The following is a 20,426-nucleotide window of genomic DNA, read 5'->3' as shown; positions in this document are numbered from 1 at the left end:
AACAGCCTATAAAACATACAATCACTTCTCAAAATGGACATACTGGCATTCACAAGAACAGTAGACGATGTCCCGTAGTCCATTTCTGGAAATGGACAGATTACTGGAGATATGTATTGCTTAATTTACACTGCTTTGCACGCACATACCTGAATAGTACAGAGTATTCAGTAAATGGGCTACTTTATCTTAGTTTTTGAAAGGGGTGTAACTCCAAAAATGCAGCTTCAAAATCTAAAAGTTTCCCCAATACATTAGTTTTTCTGAGTCATTCTCTCAGAGAAACAATTAAGAGGGCAACAACCTTGTTAGGCAACTCATTTTGGGCAAGCAATAAAACAGCAGTGTTGCAAGAAGAGCAGTAAAAATTAACCAAGCAAAGAAAAAAACAGATCATGCCTTCGACCTGAAGGTGATCATTTCAACAATTATGTTAACAAAATCACATACCAGAACTTGAAAGTGGAATCCATGTATCAGTAACTTAAAACATTTGCTGAAAACGTAACAATTAGCATTTGCAACTAAAGAACTATACAGCAGTTCTATGTCCATTGCAAACCAAAATGACGATAAAACAGAAAGGCCAACACATGAACCATTTAATGCAGACCGAAGAATTAAAAAGTTTAAACTGTCTGAATAAAACACCAGATTCAAGAATTTACAAAAAGGAAATAAAAGGGAAACGAAAAAAGAAAAAAAAACACCTCTATACAAAAACATAATACAAGTTTGAGACCTAAGGAATCACATTTTCTCGACTATAGGTCTAGAAGGGAAGAGCCTAAGAAGAAAAGTTGTCAACGACCAAAGGCAGACAACACCCAGGACTTGCAGTACAACCAAGATGGAAACTAATGAACTGCCCTTGTCCAATAAATCTGGGGATGCTGCAGATTTCCTTGCAAAGAGAATCAGTCGCTCAATAAATTGTGCTGCTCTTGACAACTGATACAGTCTGTACACCTGCAAAAAGCAACCAATTGTTAAAAGATTATCAACTAAAAAACTGAATGGCAAGGTAAAGGTAATAATTGGCATACCTCAAATATTATAGGCACCAAAGGCCAAGAAGATGATCCACATATGTCAAGCAATGTTTCAAACACGAACTGAGCAGCACAACCAAGTAGAAATGGAGTCATTGCAACAAGGGCAGGTAGACCTACCACTGGCCAAAATACATAAACAGCCAGAAAAGGCACGGACATCTTGAGGCCCATGGTAGTTACCGATGAATATAACCATCCTTTTAGGCCTGTAATAAGGCTCCATCTTTTAGCACTGTACAGGAGATATGGCCTACGCACATAATCAGTGATAGCAAGGAACGTTGCCAAGCCAATGTAGAAAATGATTTCTGATGAGATCAAATATATAATATCTGCAGCAGTCATAAGAACAAAATCACCATAGTGAATGATCAAACTATTGAAGCCTTATCTATAGAATTACCAGAGGGTTCAATTTCATTTATGATAGCATCACTTCATACATAAGGCTAGCAGTCCACATCAGATGGAGTATTAGTTACAAATTTCATTTCAGAATTATCAAGAATATTTTCCAGATTAAAAAGTAAGGAGACTAAGTCCTTAAAAACATAAGGCATAGTTCACATTTCAACATGAAGTTTAGTAAGCTACAAGAAACAGATCATAGGACAGTACTAGATTTTGGAGTTCGGAGAGCATTAGATTGATGGATGAGACGTATTTCTTGTTGGCATCAGAAGTTAGTCAATAATTGCTGAATTTACTGCTCCTCCAGTAAGTGACTACCAAAAAGCTCCATGAATTCCCTTTCTTTTTGTTATGGACTAAGTTACAGGGATTTGGCCAACCAGGTGCCGCACCCGCGTCGACGCGACGCAACACGGGTGCGGCACCCACTGCGGTCAACCGGACCCTGGGTGCGGTCAACGCACCCAAGGTCATTTGTGTCCAATTTTTGGACCAAAAAAATGCCCGATGAAAAGGGTTGAGGGGAGGAGGATTAGGGCAATTTTTTTTTGCCCTAATCCTCCCGAGTTTTCTTCCTTCGCCGATGCCGACGCCTTCCGGCCGCTCCACAATTATCAGGTACGTCTCTCTCTCTCTCACACACTCTCACTCTCACTCTCACGAGCACTCTCACGAGCACTTCGTCACTCTCACAATCTCTCTTCTCTCACTCTCAGTCTCTCTCTCTCCTTGTAATACCCGTGATTTTTATCAGATAAATAAACTTGAGATTTAGATCTTTAAGCTGGTACAAGGATATTTTTAGCATCGTATTTGTTTATTTGTATTTGGATCTAGGGTATCCTGTTTGGATCTTCAATGATGGATCCCTAATATCCTGTTCAGAACTCCGATATTCCATTCAGATCTTAGATATCGGATCGCGAACCTTAAATTGAATATTTAATAATAGATTGGATCCTTGAAGTAAATCGAATTTTTAATGAGAAAATTTCTACAACACTTTAGTGGGAATTGGTATAGCTTAAGGCGATGTTCAAATCCACAATATTGCATTTGGATCTTCAATATCAGAACTTCAATATTAATCTGGATCCTTGTATCGAAACCATAAGGATCAATGTACATTTAGTTGGATCCATAATAATTCATTTGGATCCATAGTTCTAAATCAGAGTATGATCAAAACTTCGAATTCTTGGATCTGGATTTATTAAAGGGATTTACGAAGCACAATGGATCCTAGACCCATAATAAGTTATGTCAATTTTTGAATAACGTATATGGATCCATATTAACCTATGAAAGACCCACAAGATCGTATCGAAGAATAAACCAAATGTATTAGGAATATAATATGTTAATGCCTAAGAAAGAGATCCGAAACCACGAACGGATCCGGATAAGTCGAATAAGGATCCATAAAGGAACCATATATATATATATATATACGTATAATAGTATGTATATATATAACTATACAAAATATATATATACATATATAACATAAAATAAACATATCACGTGGATCCATAGTTGGATCTATTTGGATCCGACCTTCGGATCCACTTCGCAAAGTTGTCGCGGATCCACATCACTTGAGAGACACGGATCCAACACGCGGTTGGATCTCGAGTCTCGGATCCGGACCCAGGCCATCCCCGTGTATTAAGGTAAGCAGTAAAAAAAAAAACCCAGTTAAGTTAAAAGGGTAGGGCCACTACAGGGCCTGCCCGATAAAAACTGTTAGGGTTCTGAAGGAACCAAATGAAATGGTACGGTGTGCACTTGGTACAAACCGATCCAGGATCCAAACGGATCCAACAACATGCGAAAGCTCAAATGATAGAGAATCTAAATAGAACTCTGAGAAATGGATTTTCGGGACTCGAGCACTGTATTTCGACAGAAATGATCCAAATGAAAGTTGTACGCGACTCGCACAACTTTCCAACGAATCTGAAAACACCAGATTCAGAGCAGGAACATCCGTTCTACAGACTCGAAACCGGGACTGTTAGACAAGTCCAACACTATCGGATTTCACAGACAGATTGTTCAAAGAGACTTTTGATACCTCAAACGTTGGAGTTTGTGAAAACTCATAACTGACAAAACGAAGGTCAGATTCAGACCTTTCCAGAACACTAAAGATCACAATTTTCTGATATTCCTACAACCCGCTATAAATTTTTGAAGTTATAAAATGGTAATAGTAACGAGCATGAAACAAAAAACTCCAAGCAAAATAACAGTAGCAGAAATCGATATTTTCGGAGCACAAAGACAACAATTCAACGAAATCTCCAAACATGAAAGATGTAAGTTTAGATCTTGGCTTTTCACAAAATCAAAAAAATCTAAATTTCATGCAGGGAATCTTCAGATAACGAGAAAATACCGAACACAACTATGACGATTCTGTAGCAGAAAAGAGACAGTGGACTTCTGTCAGTCCGACGTCTTGACAGCCAGATTCAGAGACTCAAATGAATAAATCTCGAAAAATGTTCAACTACGAAGTTATAAGAAATTGTCATAGCTTTCCGAGAAGCTAAAGAACGCAAAAATCCGTTCAGAAATGAGTTCGACACGGATGTTTTATCAGTGATACCTCTGTTATCTCGTAATAAAGTTTTGGTCTTTTTGAAAGGATCCGAGTTCATTCATACACAACAATAATCTGAAAAAAAAAAACTTGAGACCAAATGAGACAAATCATAACATAAAACACTTCTATTCGCAATTATCTAATGATTCAATACAGCTTAACAACGATTAATCAACAAAGATCGCAAAACTCATGCGAATAAAAGTAGCAAAAGGTCAAGAACAAAGAACCAATGGTGATATCCAGTTTGAGAACGATAATAGTCGTCATTGGAAAGCAACCGATGCCACAAGTGAATGACGAACAATATAGATGAAACTTCAACCACAACGAACAAGAATGCTTACACATCCACGTCAAGGTCGATCTTCTCAAAGATCACAAACTCGAGCTTTTCCACCAACCAAAGGGCTTGATGCCGTTAGCAAGAAACTTACTAGGGATTTTAATGACTTAACCGAGCTGAATCACGCAAAATAGTAAACAACAAACTTGTAGGGCACGATCTTAGCTTTCCAACAAGCTAAAGATCATGTAATTTGGACCGGTATCTAGGGAGATACGGTCAAAATACTAAGACTATCTTCACCCTTCAAAACACATTTTCTCCACCAAGAAAAATTTTGAAATTTCCATAACCAAAAGCCCCCTTCCCTTGGTCGACCTCCCTTTATTAATAAGCTCTGGAGCATGGGGAATAGCCACATTAAAGAGGCAAATGGCCTTCCCAAGCCATGCTCCAAAAGATCCAACAACTATTTTTTGACTTGGACCAGTCAAGACTGAGATTTGAATGAGATCCAAGATGGTCCACTCCAAAATGGCGCCAACTAGGACCCCCTTTGGAAATGGATCTACTGCACAAAACGCATTAGAAAAATGCAAATGCAAAAAAATTAAAATTACCCGCGTTCCCCATACACCCTCTAGTGCTACAAAAGGATCCTATAGGGCACCAGAACTATCTGGATCCGTAGAATCCGGCTCCTAAAAAAAATAAAAATAAAAAGATTACAAATAAAAATATATTTAACGCAATTCCTCACATGCCAAAATGAAATCGAATAATAAAAATACAATCTCTGAGAAAGATGCAAAATATTTCAGATATTGTAGCACAATAATCAAAATGAGTCTGAGTTGGCAGAGATCCAATTGGACTCTGATAGTCCTGCATGATTGGATTTGCCCTGGATCGCATCCTGAATTGGATCTTGGGAATTGAATTTGGATCGAAATCCCCTCCTGGGTCGAAAGGCTTCGTCCTTATAGCTTGTTTCTACTCAAATGCCACTCCATAATCCTTGCACACATTCAAAATGTAATCAGCGCAAAATCTGTTCAAGGCAAAGAAAAGGGTACTAAACAAGGCAGAAAATTCTATAGAAGAATGACAAGAATATGTGATGCAATTTAATGTAATATGCTCTATAAAATGCAATTCAAATAAATTCAAAGCAGAACAATGAAATTGAATCTCAAAAGCATCTAAGACATTATATTTAATAATCTTACCTTGCATCAACATGCTGCAGATAATAACAAAATTTAGGTCAACCACAAATAAATTTGCTTATTTATCATGCTTTTTAATATTTCAAAATTTTCACTAAAATTTTGGCAATTATAAGCCAAGTCACAAGCAAGACATTGTAGCAATAATTCAAACTTACTAGGAGGATTTATGAAGGATACAAAATCAACATTATCGACTAAATCCTGATGTTTCCAAAATAAATTTGGGGTATGCATGATTGTCATTCCAGCTTTACCCGAATCACATTTAGGATTCACATGAGGCTCAAAATTTTCTAATGGTGCACTAAGAGAATTTTCAATATCTAAGTGCTCATTGACATGTATTTCATTAGAATTTCTAATAATTTGATTAGTCTTTTCAATTTTGACATCATCTTCGAAAATGGTTGTACTAATGAGACTTGACAAATCAATGTTGACAATCATGTCAAACACATCTCGAGGCAAAACCGTACCTTCAATGGGCTCATAAAATTTCTCGAAGACCGGATCATCAAGACTGCCATGAGACGGGTCTTCTAGAGGTGCTATTTCCCAAAATAACGAGATGTGAGACATCTCTTCATACATCTTTTCAAAGACTGGATCAGAAATGAACACGCTCATAGGAACATCCTCAATTTCAGGTGAAGTTTCCTTCTCGATTTCCTCATCGAATATCGGTTCACCAACCATTTCACGAAAACGCTCTTCGGGAGGATCCTTTGTGAAAATAACAAGAGTGTGATTAATTTCTTCGCACTGAGACTCTTCTTTGCTATCCCAATCCTCGTTTTCTATTATGACTTCTTTGAATTGTTGAGATCCTAAGTCTGAAGAATCAGAAATTTCTTCGTCCTCGCAACTCACACACGAGATTTCCTCAAACCTAACCCTAGAATTATCGGTTTTAAATGAGGTGGGGTTGTGTCCGAGCCTAAAGGATGAGACGGGGGTACGAGGACTCTGCCTTGATTGCCTTTGTAAAAAAATCACATAATGGACCTTCAAATTTGAAGCACTAGACTCCCGATTGGATCTTCTAGGCGGATCCATCTTTCTACCTGCATACGAGTACTGATGTGGGTCAGACCCACGAATGGAGTCAGACCACCCATACGCCCTCAAGGATTGAAGCAACTCCGATCTGTGACGAAGTTCTTCCCCTAATTCCAATTAACAAAGCTTTGATTTTATCCCTGCAATTCGCATTTGCTCAGCGCGAAGTTGACTTTGTAGATTTCGAGCTTTCTTATCCCATTTTGACTCAAATTCTTCATCAGAGTCATAATAATGTCTTACGCGTTCCTCGTGAACCGCGCTGACTTCACTTGGATGCTTTCTCCCGCTCTTTGGTAAAATCTTTCATCCTACGACTTAGATCTTGGATTTTATGCCGCAGAGTTTGAGTTCCATACCTAAGGTCACCGATTTCATTTTCAGGGTTATACTCGCTATCACTCCTATAGCTTGTTCGCCCAGACATAGCGCATAGATCCTAAAAAAATTTTAGACTCCCCACAACACCGAGAATCATGTCGGATTGAAAAAATCCGGCAACCCTCGCTCTAATACAAAAAATGATGCAATGGCACGGTGTGAACTTGGTACACACCGATCCACGATCCAAACGGATCCAAAAGCACGCGGAAGCTTAAATGATAGAGAATCTAGATAGAACTCTGAGAAACGGGTTTTTGGGACTCTAGCACTGTATTTCGACAGAAATGATCCAAATGAAAGTTGTGCACGACTCACACAACTTTCCAACGAATCTGAAAACACCAGATTTGAAGCAGGAACGTCCGTTCCACGGACTAGGAACCGGGACTGTTAGACAAGTCCAACACAGACTATCGGATTTCATGGACAGATTGTTCGAAGGGATTTTTGATCCCTTAAACGTTAGAGTTTGTGAAAACTCATAACTGACGAAACGAAGGTCAGATCCAGACCTTTCCAGAACACTAAAGATCGCATTTTTTTGATATTCCTACAACCCGCTATGAATTTTTGAAGTTATAAAATGATAATAGTAACGAGCATGAAACTAAAAACTCCAAGCAAAATAACAGTAGCAAAAATCGATATTTTCGGAGCACAAAGACAACGATTCAACAAAATCTCCAAACATGAAAGATGTAAGTTTAGATCTTGGCTTTTCACAGAATCAAAAAAATCTAAATTTCATGCAGGGAATCTTCAGATAATGAGAAAATACCAAACACAACTACGACGGTTCTGTAGCAGAAAAGAGACAGTGGACTTCTATCAGTCCGACGTCTTGATAGCCAGATTCAAAGGCTCAAATGAATGAATCTCGAAAAACGTTCAACTACGAAGTTATAGGAAATTGTCTTAGCTTTCCAAAAAGCTAAAGAACGCGAAAATTCATTCAGAAATGAGTCCGACACGAATGTTTTATCAGACACGCCTCTGTTATCTCGTAACAAAGTTTTGATCTTTTTGAAAGGATCCGAGTTCATTCATACACAACAATAATCTGAAGAAAAAAAAAACTTGAGACCAAATGACACAAATCATAACATAAAACACTTCTAAGCATGTATTCACAATTCTCTAATGATTCAATACAACTTAACAACGATTAATCAACAAAGATCACAAAACTCATACGAATAAAAGTAGCAAAAGGTCAAGAACAAAAAACCAATGGTGATATCTGGTTTGAGAACGATAATGGTTGTCGTTGGGAAGCAACCGATGCCACAAGTGAATCACGAACAATATAGATGGAACTTCAACCACCACGAACAAGAATGCTTACACAGCCACGTCAAGGTCGATCTTCTCAAAGATCACAAACTCGAGCTTTTCCACCAACCAAAGGGCTTGATGCCGTTAGCAAGAAACTTACTAGGGATTTTAATTACTTAACTGAGCTGAATCACGCAAAATAGTAAACAACAAACTTGTAGGGCACAATCTTAGCTTTCCAACAAGCTAAAGATCATGTAATTTGGACCGGTATCTAGGGAGATACGATCAAAATACTAAGACTATCTTCACCCTTCAAAACACTTCTTCTCCACCAAGAAAATTTTTGAAATTTCCATAACCAAAAGCCCCCTTCCCTTGGTCGACCTCCCTTCATTAATAGGTTCTGGAGCATGGGGAATAGCCACATTAAAGAGGCAAATGGCCTTCCCAAGCCATGCTCCAAAAGCGATATTGACTTGGGCTATTTTTGGCCATGAGCATTAAAAGGTCCAACAACTATTTTTGACTTGGACCAGTCAAGACTGAGATTTGAATGAGATCCAAGATGGTCCACTCCAAAATGGCGCCAACTAGGACCCCCTTTGAAAATGGATCTTGATCTAGATCCAAAACAGGCAGTGAACTGGATCCTGCACAAAACGCATTAGAAAAATGCAAATGCAAAAAAATAAAAACTACCCGCGTTCCCCTACACCCTCTAGTGATACAAAAGGATCCTACAGGGCACCAGAACTATCTGGATCCATAGAATCCGGCTCCTAAAAAAATAAAAAAATATTACAAATAAAAATATATTTAACGCGATTCCTCATATGCCAAAATGGAATCGAATAATAAAAATACAATCTCTGAGAAAGATGCAAAATATCTCAGATATTGTAGCACGATAATCAAAATGGGTCTAGGTTGGCAGCGATCCAATGGGACCCTGATAGTCATGCATGATTGGACCTGCCCTGGATTGGATCTTGGAAATTGGATTTGGATCAAATTCCTGTTCAAAGCTCAGATCTTCAGGATGCTCTGCATCAAAACCCTAACGCAAACCCAAAGCGATGGGAGGGGGCGGTGCGCAGCCGCCGGAGTAGAAGGAGGGATACCCATCTCCTCCTTCCTTTCCGGGGGCCACCCTCCCTATTTACTCCCCTCCCACACCTCTCTTCCTCTCACTCGCCTCCCACACCTATTTCGATACCTCCCTCTCAACAACAGCAACCCCAAACGCCGGTTAAGGTAGGATCATTGTATTTTCTTTTGGGTATTGAAGGTGTTCGAATATGTTGAGGAGGGTCGCAGGGAAGCCCTAACTCGAATAGCATGGGGAGAGTGATTTCGGCTATACAAATGCTTTTGTAGGTTGTGTATGTTTCAAAAAAAAGAAGAATACTCAGTGGGTCGAGTTTAGGGTGTCGGTGCTGGAAATCCTAAGTCCTTGGACTCGAGATTTCTCGGTGAACCCCCAAATCATTGATTTTGGGGGGGATCGTAAGTCTGTCAAAGAAATATAAGAAGGGGGGAGGGGGGGAAGGGCTTGGATTTCGGACGCCAGGAAACCAATGGCTCATGGCTGCCGAAATCCCAAATTTGCAAGTTGGTGATTTCGGCAACTGTGAAATCTGAGTGTGTGAATGTTGGGAAATCCGAAATCCCAAATCTGCGATTAGAGGATTTTAAATTTTCCCAGCCAGCAGGGTTTTTGCTTTTTGTCACAAACTGGAAAAAAAAATGTCAACTTTTGTTATACTGCTGATGTATCATTTGAGATCTCTTGTATTATCTAGTTTATTTTGCTCAGTAATGATGTTAGATAATTGTTGATACCATATGTTAAATTTTCTTATTGTACGACTGAATGAGTGGTCCTTCGAAATGTTGGAATTTGCTGTATTCATCTTTCTAACATAGGGTTTATTGACTACCGAGAACCCCAAATCGGCAGATTTGGGGATTTCGGCTCCTAGGAAACCTTATATATATATATATCAGGGATTTCGGGTTCAGGTTAACAGGTAAAGGAGTTTATAGGGTTTTGTTTACAGATTACTGTTAAGGGTTTGTTTTTTTTCGGATTTCTCTATAGATAGACCTCATGGTATACTGCTGATAATGTATCCGAGTACCCCAAATCAAGGGGCTTTAGAGGGTCTGAAATTTTGGGTATACTATTGGATTGATAAATCTGAAATATGCAACTGTTGTAAATTGAAACTTAGTAGAAATGCTCATTTTCTGTTTTGGTGATGCTGCTGACCGATAATTGGAAATCTACAATTATTGTAGACTAAAACTTAGTAAAAAAGTTCATTTTCATTTTTAAATACGGATGCCTGACATATTGAAATCTAAATTCCAGCTAACTTAGACTTAGTATTTAGCAGCATTCTCACTTGCAATTCACATAAGTTGCATGTGCCATGACCTGCGGGTTAATGGGAACCAAGATGTGTATTTCCTTTACCATTAGGTTAAGACACTACCCATGAAATCTGCAGTATAGTAGGAATAACTTAGTAATAGCAGATTTGAGACAATGGCAGTTATCATTTTTATAAAGTTGTATAATGCCCTTTTGTGATGCATTAATATGATTCATTATCCATGCTAAGATCCGTTTTAAATCAAATTGAATGAATCATAATAGTGATGGGTGAACACGGATAAGGCAAAGAGCCTTGTACATAAGGTTTTACAATAGTTCTTGGGTTAAGAATGTTAATGTGTAATATAAATTTTAAATCTTCTGCCTGACTGGTTTAAAGGTACTGGAGCACTCTGAGTGGGTCTGTGCAATCAAGAAAAAAAAATGGAATGTTTATACCTTGGTAAAATGACTAAGGTTGGGGATCTACTACTATGATAGTAGGAGGTAGTTTGGGGAAATGCCCCTGTACTTTGGGTAATTTAAATAAATGAAAAGATTAACTCACTCAGATTCGGACTTACCTTGGAGAGGGTAGGTGGTACAAAACTCCGGGAACATGTGTTTAATTGTTTCGAGCGAAAATGACTCGTTGGTCCCCAGTCCTCGGAGTTGGGGGACCCGGACTACCAAATGTGTCCTAAGTGGTAGCGCCATGTTCTTCTGCAGAAGTTAGGAATGCATCCTGTTTTGGTTTTGGGCCTTTAGGAGGTTCTCTCAGTCACTGGCCGCTCCCTTAGGATTTACAGTTTCAGTTAGAATATTCGGGTTAATAAAATACTCATGAATAATGAACCCCCGAATGTTCGCTTCTAAAATGGTTGTCTTGGCCCGCGTGTACCCGCAAGATAATTAAAGATAAACATTTGAATTAGATCATATTAGGTATCACATCTGAGTAGGTAGTGACAATTTTACAATTGTAATCATACACAATTATTTTTTAAATGTGGTCATTTACTTTTAACATTCAATGGAATATGTGGTTCTGAGATATTTAAATGTTGCTAATGATGTTACCTGCCAGTTAGCTTCTGATAAATTGTTGATTGTCGTATCATAGATCTTTACTTATTCTGGTATTGCTGAAAATCATACACTGCACCCACATCACATACTTGACATATGATATACCTGTAAGAAAAATTACAGTAATTCCTACTTAGACAGTTGTAGTCTAATTACTATAAATTTATAATTTTTCAGGTGAAGAATAGGTTTATGAGCGGTTGCGGGATGATGCTTTGATCGAGACTTTGAATTTACTGTTCCCGGAATAGTTTGAGTTCCTTTTTATTTATTAGAACATGTCATTAAAACTCTGATGTTATTATTCATTGATAGTGAAATACAATAAATGTTTTTGGCTTGCTCTCCACTGTAATATTCCGAAATGCTTGACCTTATAGTATTACTTGTTTCCGCTGTTATGAAAAAAAAAATACTCAAAACTTGGGTTAAGATTTCAGGGCATTACACTTCTCTCCGTCACTCTCACTGTCTTTCACTCTCAATCGCTCTCTTTCTCACTCTCATTTTCAATAATGTTATTTGGGGGTTTTGGGCATTCCAAATTTTTTTCAATAATGTTATTGGGGGTTTTGGGCATTCCGAAATTTCTCGATGAATTGATGATGCTATATCTTGTAATTGTGCGTGCGTGAAAGAGGCTGAACTTTGCATTTGCTAATGCTGTGATTTGATTTTTTTATGACTGATTTATGTGATTTTGTTGTTGGCTATCGGGTTGTTAACATTGATCATTAAGTAGAAAAAAAAATTCTGGATACATATTCTGTTTAGAAGTTTTTCTTGAAATAAAATATTTTTTATTAGATTCTTGTCAGTGTTATCATTTCCCTAGTACTTGGCGTCAAACTGATTCTTTGTGGAGTTCAATTTTGACGCCCTCTAATGTTTGGCAGTGATCCTATGTCCTTCCTAGCGAATGGTTTGATTTTAAAAAAATAGTTTTTTTTTGCAAATTTGATTATTGTTCTTTCAATCCTGTTGAGACACATATCTAAAATCTTGTTCGTCCATTCTCTGTCATCTGAATGCAATATCAAAAGTTTGTTTATTGTGAATATGCTTAGAAGATATTGCAATAGTGCACGTTTCATTCTATGTTTTTATATTATTGTTGCATGAATGTGCATTGAAAATTCAGAATGAATGTGAATTTGTCCAACTGATTCACATTTTTTGATATTAGCCTTGGTAATGCCTGTTAAAACTAACTTTTATTGCTTTGAAGTTTGCACTCAATGTGGTTTTTACTCTTTCCTATTTCTCACATATCTTTGTCATATACATTGTAGGATATACTTTTGGTACGTAACTTAGTTTTTTTCAGATTTACTTATTTGATTGATATTTAGATTGATTTAATTGTGGTGTTAGTTTTTATGATGTAGAATAGAATTGTAGATTGTTAATTTAATTTATTGCATGCATGATGAATGATATTATGACAATGTTAACGGTTAAAACTTTAAAACTATGTCACACGGGTGCGGCGCAATTTCAAAAATTTTGGACATGGGGACACGGCTATATATATGTATATATATTTAAAAATATATATATATATATATATATATATATATATATGTGTGTGTGTGTGCATATATGTGGATATTGTCCTCTAAAGTTTGACACCAGCATGGGTGTTTTTACAAACTTTGCAAATTGTACAATTTTTTTTCTGAGGCTTATGTTTGAGACTCATGCTATATATATATATATATATATACAACAACAACAACAACAACAACTACGCCTTCATCCCAAAACAATTGGGGTCAGCGATATGAACCAAAAAAGAAATTCATTTTGGGTCTTCCACATGAATCCTTTTCCTCCAATCATTTCTATCCAACGCCATGTCCTCGGTGAGGTTCAAAGCATTCATATCCTTTCCTATCATCTCCATCCAAGTCTTCCTAGGCCTACCCCGACCTCTTTTAACTAATATATTTTCCCATTTCTCCAACCTTCTAACTGGTGCATCATTAGGCCTTCGCCGAATATGTCCAAACCACCGTAAACGATTCTCTCGCATCTTATTTTCAATGGGTGCAACACCTACCTTCTTACGTATCTCTTCGTTCCGAATCTTATCTTTTATTGTATTTCCACACATCCATCTAAGCATCCGCATCTCAGCTACACTCATTTTTTGAATATGATGTCTCTTGGCAGCCCAACATTCCGTACCATATAGTAAAGCGGGTCTAATAGTCGTCCTATAAAACTTTCCCTTCAACCGTAATGGCACTCTACGATCGCACAGCACTCCAGTAGCACTTTTCCATTTCATCCACCCAACCTTTATCCTATGATTTACATCTCCATCAATTTCTCCATACTTTTGAATGATGGATCCCAAATATTTGAAATAATCATTCACCGGTATATCTTGCTCACCAAGCTTCACTACACTCCCATCACTACTTCGTTGCTTACTAAACCGACATTCCATATATTCAGTCTTACTCTTACTCAACTTAAAACCTCTAGCTTCCAATGTCTGTCTCCATAATTCTAACTTAGCATTAACCCCAGCTCTAGACTCATCAATCAAAACAATATCATCAGCAAACAACATACACCACGGTACATTTTCTTGAATTGATCTCGTAAGCTCATCCATCACTATCGCAAATAGGAAAGGGCTTAAAGCAGATCCTTGATGTAACCCAACCGTTATCGGAAAATTGGTTGTCACCCCTCCACAAGTGCGGACATTGGTTACTACTCCTTCATACATATCTTTAATTATACTAATGTACTTGAGAGAAACACCTTTCTTCATCATTGTCCACCAGAGAACGTCCCTATGTACTCTATCGTATGCCTTCTCTAAATCAATAAAAACCATATGCAAATCTTTGTTCCTCTCTCTATATCTTTCAATAAGTTGTCTAAGAAGATGTATAGCTTCCATAGTTGATCTTCCAGGCGTAAAACCAAATTGATTCTCCGATATCATGACAACCTTCCTTAACCTAGACTCAATCACCCTCTCCCAAAGTTTCATAGTATGACTCATGAGTTTTATACCACGATAGTTTGTGCAATCTTGTATATCACCCTTATTCTTATATAAAGGCACCAAAGTACTCTTCCTCCACTCATTAGGCATCTTATTTGTTCGCCAAATCAAGTTAAAAAGATTTGTCAACCATTCTAAACCTTTCTCTCCCAAGCATTTCCAAGCCTCGATAGGTATACCATCTGGGCCAACTGCCCTTCTTGATTTCATTTTCTTCAAAGCCTCTGCAATTTCTTTCTTTTGAATCTTGCGCATGAAGTCACGATTTATCTCATGAAAAGGAATGGAGAAGTCTCCAAGATCTTGAGCATGACTATCATTAAATAGCTTATCAAAATAATCTTTCCATCTCTCCTTAATCTTCTCATCTTTGACTAAAACCCTTTGCGTTTCATCTTTGATACATCTAACCATACCCAAATCCTTCGATTTCCTATCTCTCATCTTTGCAAGCCTATAAATATCCTTCTCGCCTTCTTTGGTATCCAACTTGTCATAAACCTCCTTATATACCTTAGCCCTCGCGTTTCGAACAACTTTTTTAGCTTCCTTCTTTGCTATCATATACTTCTCCAAATTCTCATTATCACGACTCTTACTTAGATTTCTATAACACTCTCTTTTAACCTTAATAGCTAATTTGACATCCTCGTTCCACCATGATGTATCCTTACCTAGTGGTGCACCGCCTTTAGACTCACCCAATACCTCCTTAGCTACTTTTCTCATACCACCCGCTATCTTATTCCACATTGATTCTGAATCCTCCTCGAGACACCAATCAACTTCCTTAACTACCTGCTCTACAAACATTCCTTGTTTAGCTCCTTTCAGTGCCCACCACTTAATTCTAGGATCTATCCTATGTCTATCCCTTTTGCGGCATTGTCTAATTCTAAGATCTAAAATTAAGACTCTATGTTGTGTAGCTACACTTTCTCCTGGTATAACCTTACAATCGATGCAACAACCCCTATCTCTCTTTCTAAGTAGGAAAAAATCTATCTGACTCGTATTAACCCCACTTTTAAATGTTACTAGGTGAGACTCCCTCTTCCTAAACCAAGTGTTTGCTAAGATCATATCATAGGACAAACCAAAATCTAAAATCCTTTCTCCACTTTCATTTCTTTCTCCTATACCATAGCCTCCATGGATATTCTCAAATCCATCCCTACTAATGCCTACATGTCCATTAAGGTCACCGCCGATGAAAAGCTTTTCTCCATAAGATGTCTCTTGTACTACTCCATCTAAATCTTCCCAAAATTGATGCTTAATGGAATCATCTAAACCTACTTGAGGTGCATAAACACTAATAATATTAATAATATCCGTACCTAATACTAATTTAATAAGTAAAATTCTATCACCCTTCCTACGGACCTCAACTACATTATCTATAAACTGACGACTCATAACAATCCCTACTCCATTCCTATTCCTATTTATTCCTGTATACCAAATCTTATATCCCCAAGGTTCTATCACTTTAGCTTTCTCACCTACCCATTTGGTCTCTTGAAGACATAAAATATCAATCTTTCTCCTACACATAACATCTACTAACTCTACCAACTTACCAGTTAAAGACCCTATGTTCCAAGTGGCTAACCTAATTTTATGGTCTTGGACTAACTTCTTTACCCCCACCCGTCCAACAAAGTGAGGGAACCCTTGCCTATTTGACACCACACCCGGGCGCCGGTGTGACGCGTCGCTTCTGGGCGACGACCTAGCAACCCTTGCACATTTATCACTGCCTCCGGGCCTAGAGAGTACAGCGCGTCGCTCAGTAGGGAACGCCCCAACGAAATTCTCATATTGGTTCATATATATATATATTTAAAAATATATAAAAAGATCATTTTTTTGCCCTAAAAATGGACAAAAATAGACTCAGTCAACATTGACTGAGTCCAAAATATGGATGGACTCGGCCCCGATGCGTTGACCGAGTTCGACTCTTCGTTGACAGAGTCCGAAGCCGCACCCGTGTCTGGGCGTGTCGACGTGGGTGCGTCGACCCCCTAGCCGAGTCCGTGTGACATAGCTTTAAAATTTTATATATATATATATATATATATATATAAAATTTTTTACATTTTTGCCCTGCCGCACCCCGCACCCAAGGTTTTTTAAAGTGCCGCATCCCCGCACCCGCACCCATGTGACATAGGTTATGGGCATAGAACAAGGCTCTGATCATATAGATCATCTTCAAGCAATACATAATTATACCTCCTGCAAGGGTATCAAGTTAGTTAAAAAATTTTCCAAAATTGGATTCTTGGTTGGTTCCAAACTTCCAAGTTAGCACAGCAGGCCTTGCAAACAAACTACTTTCAAATCACAGTTGAAAGTGAACCAGGATCTTACACTCAATCAGGTTCAGAAAAGACAGGCTTAGGCAGAAAGCAAGCTTGGCAAATTGTGCCTACCAACAGAGTCTCTGTCTGTTTGGTAGGGGCAGTTTGTCCAAGTCACCATGTGATGGGACGTTGCAAGTTGGAACCCCACTGGTATGGGTGGTTGAATAACTGCCTGGTTGTATAGCCATCAGTAGGGCTTACTACTGGAAAGGAGAGGGGCCTTAATCTCCGAGCTTGATCATCAAAAGAAAAGAAAAGAAAAACTTGGCAAATTGGGCCTGGGTTGATTAGGTTTGGGTGAGATAAACAATAGAAATAAAACAAGAAGAAGAACAGAACAGAGAGAGTTTACGAGGAAAACCCTGTGAGACTCTTTCAACAGGAAGTCAAAGGCAGATAACGTCTGAATATGTTTCTAATATAAAAATAAGGAGTTTAGATCATCATGTCACCTTTCCAATGCATCAAAATTCATTGTAACTCCAATATTGAAGTGAAAAAATGTGGCTGTTAAAAGCACAATGGGTCTACCTGTGATGGGATTCTCCAGGAATGATAGTCATAGTTCTTGAAATCACTCCAAAGGTTGGCCATGGCATTGCACCAAGCAATTTTCCTAGGCTTCACACCTAGAGTTTTCTAACTTCAAAACAGAAAGTAGAAATATCTGAATTCTTATTCAACAAGCAAATCTCAACGTCTTGAAACAAACATTAAGACTGCTTATATATCCTTCTATATAAAAATCCTGCACTTCATGCATCTAAATCCTATTACAAACCAACTAGAACAGATGTATAAAAACTAAATTATAATACTCATATGAAACTCAACCCACACCCCTGCCTTGATATCATAGCAGATGACTTCAATAAGTGCAAAGGAGAGACCTGTTACTGATGGCATTGATTTAATATCTGAAGTTGTTAAGAGTACCATTCTGCAATTTGTTTAATGCCATTTACATGTGGTGCATTTGTAATTTTTATTTTATTAGGGAGGCCACCTATTAGTGGTATGTTTCTAAGGTAGTGTTTAGATGTACATATCAAGAATCCTTTTCTAATATTTATTAAAACAAGCTATGATCTGTTTTGATATCACATTACTATTTACTCTTTAAAAATTTGTTAGAAATAAATAAAATAAATAAAATAAATAAAATGATACTTCATTTTAGAAATAAGAGGGGAGGGGATTTCTTTTATCTCTTTCTATTTAGTTTTTGCATCCAATCTTTTCCCATCTCTCCTTCCTGCACCTCCCAAACTCCTCTTCTTTTCCCTCTCTCCTTCTGGCCATGAACACCAAGAACCTCGAGAAAGAACTCCAAGCCAAGGCAATTGTATTATGACCTCTCGTTCGGGGTGGCAGGTGCTCTATAATTGATAAATGTTGATAGCTATTTTTCTTCGTCCTACTATGTGACATTACCACCTTCTATGTTCCTCCCCCTCTCCCTTCATGACAAGACATCAGAATGCAGCTACTTACTACATAAGTACAGCCTAGCTAATGAGGTAGATACTAATAGAAAGCACTTAGGGGTGCACATAAGATATCAGAACCATATGCAAATGTATAGGGCCACACAAATATAGCATGCATATTGCAGAGTGACTTTGTTATGTCGGATGCACAGGGAATGATGGGCATGGACAGAAACAAACACATTAAGAGTTGCATACAGGTGTAAAAATTTTGAACTGGAATTATTCTACAACAGACAGATACACATGCCCAATTCAGTCTCTCCAATAAATGTGGACTTCCATTAAGTTGGGCCCATGATTTGAAACTTTGATACGAGTCCAATCACATCAATATCTTGCATGAAACCAACATAAAAAACACTTGCTGAGAATGGACGAGGGGATAATACCTGCAGAAATCTCATTACTTGTAAATGCTAGAATAAAATTGTTGAGAAAGAACTGTGGTAGCAACAACGATGCTATCAATGCAGCCGGTCCGATAAACCAAACAAAAGATGAAATACTTTTCTGCGATATGGACGCCACCAATTTCTGTTCCTCAATCACTTGGTGCGTCAACCCACAAAAGGAAACAGACCCAGATTTACCACCATTTGATTCAAATTGTTCTAGACCCATTTCACCACCTGAAACATTGTGCTCAGAAATGCTTTCAGTTTTCGTCCACACATTCTCATCAGACTCTGACTCACTATTACTTACACTACCTTCAGAAACCATAGACGTACAGAAGATTTCAAGTCTCCTCTTGCAAACCCATTTCGCATCAGGCACTCTAGTAACCAAATGCACTGAAATAAGAATTGCCAATCAAACAATCAGCTACCCATCACAAAATCAGCTTCTAAACATTGATAAATGGCAAAGAAGAAGAGACTTTTACTTGGGGGTTTGAATTGAAACCTCCAATTTCCGTCCCCTAAAAGGCATCCATGCACACCCTTCTGATAGAAACACACATATACCGGGATTAAAAGAAACCCACCAACGTCCTAATGGAAAAAAAAAGTAACATACAGTGATACTAAAGAAAATCCATCAGAATCTTTTATGCATTGCCATAAACAATTCAAGTAAATACTGACAATGTAAGGAGTCGTCCGAACTACAGAAAAAGCCTTGCAGGAAGGGAGAGTGTGGAAGGGATGAGGACGACAGAGACCACCGGCGCTTCCCACCATCTTGGTCTTTCCTTCCCGACCGTTTAAACCCTAAACCCCCAACCTTACCCACACGAAACTAGTGATGCCTTTATACGATTGACGGACCTACCGGTGTGATGGACACGCACAAAGGGGCTCCAGAACACTCTAGAGGTCCGTTTCACCTGGGCCTGTTTGCTGGGTTCATGACCGAGCCTAGGCCTAATGGCCTCAGCCTGTTTTGTTTTCAAATCTGGGCAAGCCTAACCAAAATCAGATCTTGCATTAACTTGATTTTTTTTTCCAAGGACAATCTCAAGAAAAAACAATACAAACATAAAGATATTAAAAATATATAAAACTACAAGTGAAATGTAAAATTAGCTTTTTAAAGGTGTTTTATCATGATAAATATCATAAAAGAAATGCAAATTTTTTTAAGTGAACAATATTTAAAAATTATATATATATATATATATATATATATTTAAATTATATCAGCTTCTTATCAGGTGATCTGACATCTTCAACTTCCATGGCTTCATCCCCCAAGGACCTCATGTCTACATTGCAGACGGTGAGGATGCCAAATCACTTGATCTG

General features: G+C 38.0%; 1 protein-coding gene across 3 annotated transcripts; it reads right to left on the bottom strand.

Annotated features, from left to right (window-relative positions):
* Positions 1-617: 617 nt before the first annotated feature.
* On the bottom strand, positions 618-19,912 carry LOC149838657 (tRNA-processing ribonuclease BN). 3 transcript variants are annotated; one of them, XM_090007760.1, is made up of 6 exons: positions 19,767-19,912; positions 19,565-19,625; positions 19,389-19,472; positions 19,068-19,307; positions 1,047-1,387; positions 618-969 (listed from the first exon to the last, which is right to left on the bottom strand). In XM_090007760.1, the coding sequence occupies exons 1-6, from the start codon at positions 19,860-19,862 to the stop codon at positions 751-753; spliced, it is 1,041 nt and encodes a 346-aa protein (XP_089863886.1). In that variant the 5' UTR covers positions 19,863-19,912; the 3' UTR covers positions 618-750. The 3 variants fall into 3 exon arrangements, with proteins under 3 accessions (XP_089863886.1, XP_089863884.1, XP_089863885.1); XM_090007758.1 differs by having other exon boundaries at positions 19,068-19,472; XM_090007759.1 differs by having other exon boundaries at positions 19,068-19,472; positions 19,565-19,622; positions 19,767-19,888.
* Positions 19,913-20,426: the final 514 nt, after the last annotated feature.

The sequence above is a fragment of the Nuphar pumila genome, chromosome 5 (genome assembly GCF_984573655.1).
Source record: "Nuphar pumila chromosome 5, dmNupPumi1.hap1.1, whole genome shotgun sequence".
In the NCBI taxonomy this organism is placed as follows: Eukaryota; Viridiplantae; Streptophyta; class Magnoliopsida; order Nymphaeales; family Nymphaeaceae; genus Nuphar; species Nuphar pumila.
This window is presented reverse-complemented; position numbering and strand designations above follow the sequence as displayed.

What these genes read in the sequence shown, in the direction of transcription:
- LOC149838657 (XM_090007758.1), bottom strand. Translation starts at nt 19,862, where the DNA reads ATGGTGGGAAGCGCCGGTGGTCTCTGTCGTCCTCATCCCTTCCACACT. An exon ending in GTTTCAATTCAAACCCCCAA is followed by an intron (nt 19,473 to 19,564) that starts GTAAAAGTCTCT and finishes TTCTTATTTCAG; the next exon opens with TGCATTTGGTTACTAGAGTG. An exon ending in TGGTGCCTATAATATTTGAG is followed by an intron (nt 970 to 1,046) that starts GTATGCCAATTA and finishes TGCTTTTTGCAG; the next exon opens with GTGTACAGACTGTATCAGTT.